Source organism: Triticum aestivum, chromosome 7A (genome assembly GCF_018294505.1).
Source record: "Triticum aestivum cultivar Chinese Spring chromosome 7A, IWGSC CS RefSeq v2.1, whole genome shotgun sequence".
Lineage (NCBI taxonomy): Eukaryota > Viridiplantae > Streptophyta > Magnoliopsida > Poales > Poaceae > Triticum > Triticum aestivum.
The window spans coordinates 72,213,702-72,222,256 of NC_057812.1; the positions used below are offsets into that span (position 1 = coordinate 72,213,702).

Sequence of the window (8,555 nt, forward strand, 5' to 3'; positions counted from 1 at the left end):
ACCGGTGCTGTTCATCTTCGTTTTTTTTTTTCTTTTGAAAAAACATTTCATCTCTATCTCTAATTCTTACTAGTAATTGTGCATGCGCAATGCGTGTATCTACCAACATAAATCAATGAAATCACATACAAGACCATTAAGAATAGACTTATCGAAGCATCATTGTCAAACCCAAGCCTAGAATGACAGTTCAACAACTCGACTCATCCTAATGAGACAATCCATATTTTTCAGTGTCAGCACTCATATTACATGAAAAAATATACAAATCAACTGAACCATGAGCATTTTTTTAATCTATTCTCGTAGTATCTTACTAAGAAAACCCACATACGGCATGTACTAACTTTCATTTGTAAGCATTATCACCCAACACGTTGAACTCAAGTCTTGTCATCCCTTCAGTGATGCAATGCAGTTTCAGTAAGAAAGTAAAATAAAAATCGTCAAAGCATTAGTGAGTCTCACAATATGATGTGGCATGTATCAAGCACCTAAGTATTATCTATACCTTGCGCTCCTAAGTTGTGTGCGAGTATTTTAAGTTCTTATTTTATTTTATTTCTTCTTAAAAGGTAATATCAATGCCATCAATTCATTTTTCTTAAAAAATCTTTTTTAAATCATAGCTTTTCATTTTTCTTTTTATTATGGTAATATCAATGCCACTAAATCATTCCTTCTTAAATAATTTCTTCTTTGTGATTTTTTACTATTATATGCTTACTCTTCCATATTGTAAAAAACACAATTTCAATGTAATTTGTGTGCAATTTTTGTCATTATTAAATATATTCATTTTCGTTCTTCATTAGGTTACAATGCCATTAATTGTGTGCAATTTATTATTTCTTATAAAACTTCATCTCCTCTTTTAGTTTAAGTTTTTTACTTTAGTATAGGTGGAATAATAATGCTAGAGAAAGTATAAGTTTTTATCTTCTATTCTGTTAAACATAGTTGCATAATATTAATTTCTATTGTAATTTGTGTTTGTTTAATTTAGGATTAATCCACTTCCATGTTTCATTTTTCCTTACAAATAATTTTGTTATTCTTTGTTCAAATTTTCTATGAGGTAAATGTTCTTTTTCTTTTTATTTTATTTATCTATAATTTAAGTTGACAAAAGGTGAATATTCATTTCTAAATCCAGGCTCACCTGCTCCAGGTGAACAGTAAATTAAAGAAAAAAACAGAAATATTCAAATAAATCTGTATTTTTTGTCAACTAAAACACTCAAGTGCGCGATGTCCAGGCAAAAATTCATCGTTTGCGGACATCTGAGGAGCTTGTGGCAAAAAAGACAAAATCGGCCCGAACAGTGTGTGAACAGTAAACATTCTCACGTACCTCGATTTTGGTTTTTGCTGAGAGCTACTCAGATGTCCAAACACCACCAAAATTAGCATGGACATCACACACTTGAACCTCTTTTATGACAAAAAAAATTCATTGGTGTTTTTATAGTATCTTTGAGTTCACTGTTCATACAAAGGAAGCAGATGAGCTCTGGAGCCGCATTGCTGCGTCAGGCAAAAGGTGCCTTTTTTTAATTTTCTTATCGGGTTAGCTGGCTGTAGGCTGCTTGAGCCCAATTGGTTCTGGTCGTTTTGTGACCAATGCATATGTTGGGCCTTGTGAGGGAAATCAACTGAGTATACGTTTTGTGTCCGTTTGATCAAATTTTTGCTATAGATGAGAAATCGACTAACCCAAATTCTAAATTTAGGCAACAGTCATAGGGTCCCAATTTAAAAATCATTAACCTACTTAGATTATCTAGACATAAGCATACGACCTTTGTTCTCGGAATGTTTTGTGTTCTAATTTTCATCGCATACTCGACTAGACTAGGTTGCGATCTACTTTCTATGTCCCATACTATATAATAATATAAACGAGCTTGCTAAAACTCAGTCGATTGAGATTTAACCAGGTCCCAGTCGACCTTGCAGAATTTCGTCCCAACGTTTGCAACATTTCCCCCTAGCAATTGCAACATCTGTATTGTTGGTTGTAGCATGTCGTCTCATCTGTTGCACCATCCGTCATTGACGGTTATGGCATTTTTAGTCATACCGGTTGCAACATCAGTTGTCGTTGCTTGCAAAACTGTCACGCCATATTTCATCGCTGGTTGTAGCATCTTAGCCGCGGCAGCAAAACAACTATGCTGAAGTCACTTTACCCAGACTTCGTTCGATTGAGTTCTACATGCCTAATATAAAACGTGTTTGCAGTTTAAATTGAACCACGAAAATGTCTTATATCACAAGGCAGAGGCAGTATCTCTAAAGTTCAATTTCAATATATACGACATGATGGAATTTACCGAATGTCTCGTGGACCTCGCGGTGCAAATGTGGGCCAGAAGATTTGCGAAGATAAACATTCCCCGATGAATTTCTAGCGATCCCCAAATTTACAGTTTCCCCACTGAAGTGCAGTCACTGTCCTCATGCTGCCACAGTATCTCCTCCATCTCCTCTCTGAACCGGGGCACCGCCTCCTCCGGCACCGCGACGAACACCTTGAACCCTCGCCGCCGCCTCTTGTCCCCGGCGCCGTAGGGCAGCAGGAAGCACGGCTGCGTGCTCCCGAGCAGCCGCCACGAGAGCGGCAGCACGGCGTCGGGCCCGCCCCACCCGAAGTCCACCTCCGAGTGCCCCAGCCGCCGCCAGTCCGTGAACGCGCTCACGCCGCGCCGCCCCGCCGTGACGCCGCCCTCCCCGCGCCGCAGCTCCTGGAGGTCGACGTAGGACCGCACGTACTCCTCGTCCACCCCCCGCTTGCTCTTCCTGACCAGGGATGCCGTCTCCGCCAGCGGCCGCCCGACGAGGTCGCCGGCCGCGAGCGCCACGTACACCGGCACGCACACGTTGCCCCAGTACCCCTCTGGCAGCGGCGGGTCGAGGAGCGCGCTGATGTTCATGGAGTACACCATCTTCACGGTCTCGTCGGGGGCGGTTTGGTTGGCCTTCACCTTGGCGCGCCAGATGAAGGCGGCGAGAACCTCGAAGGTCGTGAACTTGACGCCGGCGTCCGCGGCGAGCCGCGCCCTGAGCGCCTCCACGCGCGCGTCGCTGACGTGGAAGCACTCCCTCGCGAGCCGCTCGTGTCCCTGTCCGTCGCTCGCCGCGCCGTACGGGCCGAGCCGCGCGGCGTCGTCGTCGGTCGAGAGGACGGCGTCGAACGGCGTCACCACCCGCGGCGGGTCCCTGGGGCCCAGAAGCTCCCGGCGGTTCCACACCGGCGCCGCCGCGGCCTCCGGCTCCAGCCCCCGCGCGAACCGCGCGGCGGCGACGAGGAACTTGGTGGACCCCGCGCCGTCGCAGAGCGCGTGCGCCACCCGCATCCCCAGCGCGACGCCGCCGCACGTGAACCGCGTGACCTGGAGCGCAAGCGCTGCCGGCCCGCCGTCGCCGTCGCCCGGCGCGAGGCGGTCGAGCAGCGGCGAGTCCGGCCTGTCCGCGTCGACGTCGGCCACCGACAGGTCCGTCGCCGCGAGGACGAGGGTCACAGCGTCGACCTCGCCGGCCCCGGTGAGCACGACGCGGCCGTCGTCGCGGAGGAGGGAGCCGGCGAGCTGCGGGAAGAGGCCGAGCGCGTCGGCGAAGGCGGCCTGGAGGACGTCGAGCGGGTCGAGGGAGACCGGGTGGGCGGGGAAGAAGCGGACGGTGCGGAAGGAGACGTCGAGCGCGTTGCGGTCGGCGTCGAGGCCGGAGAGCGGCAGCGACGACGCCGGAGGCTGCGGCGCCGGGAAGAGCCTGACGCTGTCCAGGACCCGCAGGTGCAGCTGCGGCGGCGGTAGGGGCGGCGGCGCCGGCGGCTCCATGCGGTAGGGGAGCCGGTGCTGTCGCGGCGGCCGGCGGTGGGGCGGGCGGACAGAGGAGCTCGCTCGCGCTTATTAAAACCCGGGGAAGTTTAATTGGGTGGATCGGAGTAGGTGGCCGTGGCGGGACGGCAGACAGAACTGGCCCGTCACGGCAGAGACCGATGGCGACGCGGTTGGTGGAACAAACTTGTGCGAGGTGTTTCCAGGACGACGAATGGCGACGTGGGAGCGCCGGGCGCCAGTAGTGCGGCGGCGCCGACACCACTTCAACTTCGCGGTCCGGCGGTTTCTGCTTGCAACACTGTTTTAGTACATGGTTTTCAGAAACTTCCCGGGAAATAGCTGTATCTCTACAGGATTTAAAAAGACACTGGTATATAAATCCAAACAGTCGCACGTTTACATCTATATATACGAGTCGGCAAATCTCACACAGTTAGGCACTATTTGGTTCTAAGTAAATCACCAACTTATAAGTCGAAAAGTGCAACAAACGGACCCAACTTATAAGTCATAAGTTGCTGTACCCTAACTTAAAACTTATAAGTCACCCCCTTTTGCATGGGTCCCATCATCTTTACATAAAAAAACAAGGTGAAAGATGTGCTCAGATGACTTATAAGTCAGGTGGCAACCAAATAGGTGTGACTTATAAGTCACTGGTTTTAAGTCACCTGACTTATAAGTCAGGTGACTTATTGAAACAAAACAAGCCCTAAATGTGTTCTTTTATTTCTCCGGAAAGAGGATAAACCTTCTTTAAAGAATATTCATACTCCCTCCATTGCAAAATAGATGACCAAACTTTGTATTCCACTACCCTTTGTTAAAGAATACCCAATGCTATCAAGCACAACCACGTTTGGTTAGGAGTGACATGCGTGAATAGAGTTTTTCTTTCTCAAACACATACAGACACATACACATATATACTCACCCCTTTGAGCTTACGCACACACACCCTATCTCTATAAGCACCTCCGAGAGACCTTGAGCCGGTAGTTTTGATGCACAATAATTTTCAAATTCTTGCCACTTAAGGTTAAAGTATACTATAGGATGAATCAAAACTACTAGGATCATCCGTGTAAGTCCAGGGATGAATCTTGTCTGATTTCAATAGTTGAGGGTGTAAGTTGTCCGGTTTCAAAATCGATGGACTAAATCTAGGCTCCGCCAAGAGTTAAGGGACCAAAAATATACTTTCTTGTACTTTTTATGCATTGGAGAGTTGCACTTGGTAAACCTATGAAACCCGGTCCAGTTTCCACCATAAGATTCACCTTCCAACTTTTATACGATGTTCTATTTTCAGTTTTGCTTTATCACACATTATCTTCTAATAATCGGTTTGTTCAACTAGCAACACCAGCATAGATTGACACCTTTGTTAGAATTGTTGGGGACACAAGAAAGATTTTATTTGTATCACAGGACATACATCTGTGCTGGTACCTTGTGCCTTTGATTTCTCACGAAGGGAAGGCTTACACGCTTGCTAGAAACTCTCACGCTGGGGAGCCACACACACAAGGGTCACTTCTAACGCCCGTTTTTTTTTACTAGTGAGCGTTGGACCAGAGGCGAAGCCACGTTGTGGCCATGTAGTCAAGCGACTACACAGGAAATCGGTAAGTTAACTACCCCCAGGTAATATATGACTACATAAAGGCCCAGCCGTATTAGCTTTGTGTGTCATTTGACTGGGCTAAAAAAAATCAATGGGAGCTTTGGACGGTCCGATTGCATTAGTGCCTGCCTGTGGTTGCGAACGTGTAAGCCTGGGCTGGATCCCGTGATCTTCTCTTTGACGGTTCGACTTTGATTCCATCTCCTCCTTCGGTCCTCCACACCCTCCATGATCTTTGTCCGTGCACAGCCGCCGGCCGCCGGCCGCCGCAGCTTCGGCAATCGTCATGCTCTCCATCAGGCTTCAGCGATCTTAGCCGTGAGGAGCGAGTGACACACCGTTCCCGTCGACGCCGGCGTCCGTCGGCATCCGGTATTGCTGTACGCTATACCTGTACTGATTGTGATTGGCATCACATCCAAAGAACCCCTCCAGTTTGTAAGTTTTTTTTCTCTTCTAATTATTATCTTTTACGAGCTGTATAGGAATTATGATATTCTAGATTGCTCTTCAATCTTCATTAAGAAAAATGGATCTTGTTAAATCCAGAACAGATGAAAGCAAAACTTCCAGAAAAAAAAATTGGATCTCATTTTTCATAGCACTATCATTTTTTTGTCAGGTCGTCAGGTCAGTAAATGGATAAATTCATAAAAAAGTGGCGGTCTAAATCAGATGTAGCAAATTCTTCAAGGCAACCACTGGAAAATGAAAAAGAACAAACACCTATTGATGCTAGAGCTGCTTTGGAACGGGTACTAATTAACAGCAATGCAAGACCACGCTCAACTGAAGAAGAAGAAGAACATGTTGATATATCCAATCTTCCGCCGGATCCTGCAGACCGTAAGCCAATTTCCCAATACAAAACTGCCAAAGTTCGTGATGATGTGTGAAGAGCTTACCTCCTAAGGGGCCCATGCCAACCTGATGGACATGTTTTCGGTCAAACTGATTTCAGTGGAATTCAACGTCGTTTTAACAAAGAATGGTTCAAGACATACAAGCCTTGGTTGGAGTATAGTATAAAGGAAGATGCTGCATTTTGTCTTGTCTGCTACTTGTTTCAAAATGAAAGTATAGGACGAGGTGGTGGAGATGTATTTTCATCTAAGGGCTGGAGAAATTGGAATAACCTAAAGAGATTGGATGTCCACGTTGGCGGTCCTTCGAGTACTCATAATCAGAATATGAAGCGACGTGATGACCTTATGAACCAGAATCAATCAATTGCAGCTAATGTACGCAAGCAAACAAAAAAAATCCAAGATAGAGTACAAAACTCGGTTAATTGCATCAATAGATATTGCAAGGTTGCTTCTTATTCTGGGCTTGCCATTTCGAGGTCACGATGAAAGTGAGACTTCTTTGAGGAAGGGTAATTTCCTAACTTTTTATGAGTGGTATGTTGCACGTTGTCCAGATGTGGCTGTTGTTGCTTTGAAGAATGCTCCTAAGAATTTAAAGTTGGTTTCTTCTACTATCCAGAAAGATATTGTGGAAGCTTGTGCTATAGAAACAGTAAAGGCAATCATAGATGATCTTGGAGATGAATACTTTGCTATACTAGTTGATGAATCTCGTGATGTATCGCACAAGGAACAAATGGCTCTTGCTATAAGATATGTTGATAAAAGGGGGTTTTCAGTGGAGCGTGTTATTGGACTTTCTCATGTTACTCAAACAACTTCTCTTGCTCTTCAGGAAGCTATTTATGCAGTGCTTAAACATCATAACCTTAGCCCTTCTCGGATTCGTGGCCAAGGATATGATGGAGCTAGTAATATGCAAGGACACTTGAATGGTTTGAAAACATTAGTAATGGAAGATTCCAGGTCAGCTCACAGCATCCACTGTTTTGCTCATGAACTTCAGTTGACACTAGTTGCAGTTGCAAAAAACCATGAAGATGTGGTATGGCTTTTTGAGTGGATGAGTGTTGTTCTGTCCACGGTGGGAAATTCTTTTAAGAACAGGGATATGCTTAGAGAAAAGCAAGCAAAAAGAGTTCATAATGCACTACAAAATGGTGAACTTGAAACTGGGAGAGGTTTGAATCAAGAACTTGGACTTAAAAGAGCCGGTGATACTCGCTGGGGTTCTCATTTCAATCCTCTACTGAATATGATTGTTATGTTCCCCTCCGTAATTGAAGTTGTTGATGATAATGCACAAAATGCCAGCAAAGCTCTAGATAGGCTTAAAGCAAAAGGAGTTCTTGATGCTATTCAAACATTTGACTTTGTTTTCATGATGCACTTGATGAAGGTTATACTCGGGATTACTAATGATTTGAATCTGGCTTTGCAAAGGAAGGATCAAGATATTGTGAATGTTGTGTCATATCTTTGTACAACGAAAAGAAGGCTACAAGAAATGAGAAACCAAGGTTGGGAAGGTATGTTTACAAAGATTACTCATTTTTGCCTCGAACATGATATTGAACTTCCAGATATGAATGATATGCATATTCCTCGAGGATCAAAATCAAAGCGTAAAGCTCAGATTGATGGCATGTCGAATAAGGATTACTACCAAAGTGTAATGTATGTTGTTATCGATCTATTACGTGTAGAGCTTGATGACCGCTTTAGTGAGAGCAGCATAACATTGCTTCTTGGCATGGCTTGTTTGGATCATTCTGATTCGTTCTCTAACTCTGATAAGGACAAAGTATTAGCAATGGCTCGTTTGTATCCTGATGATTTTGAAAGTGAAAGCAAGATTGAAGATCTTAGCGTCCAACTTGACAACTTCCTTGAAAATGTTCGCGATGATACAAGACTCTCCAATTTAAAAGGGGTTAGTGATCTTTGCAGAAAACTAGTTGAAACAAAGAAGTATACTAGTTTTCCTCTAGTGTTTCTTTTGGTGAAGCTAGCATTGATTTTGCCAGTTGCAACGGCAACAGTTGAGAGAGCATTTTCTGCAATGAAATATATCAATTCTGATTTGCGTAATAGAATAGGCGATGATTTCTTGTATCATTGTCTCATTACTTATGTTGAAACCGATGTATTCCAGTCTATTAGTACTGATGCTATTATGCATGCATGATCGCGGAGAGCTGCTGCCATAAATATGTT

At 45.0% G+C, this 8,555-nt stretch overlaps 1 protein-coding gene across 1 annotated transcript; it reads right to left on the reverse strand.

Annotated features, from left to right (window-relative positions):
* Window positions 1-2,237: 2,237 nt before the first annotated feature.
* On the reverse strand, window positions 2,238-4,133 carry LOC123151926 (3'-N-debenzoyl-2'-deoxytaxol N-benzoyltransferase). Its single transcript, XM_044571556.1, has one exon. It carries the CDS (start codon window positions 3,837-3,839, stop codon window positions 2,427-2,429), a length of 1,413 nt encoding a protein of 470 aa, XP_044427491.1. The 5' UTR covers window positions 3,840-4,133; the 3' UTR covers window positions 2,238-2,426.
* Window positions 4,134-8,555: the final 4,422 nt, after the last annotated feature.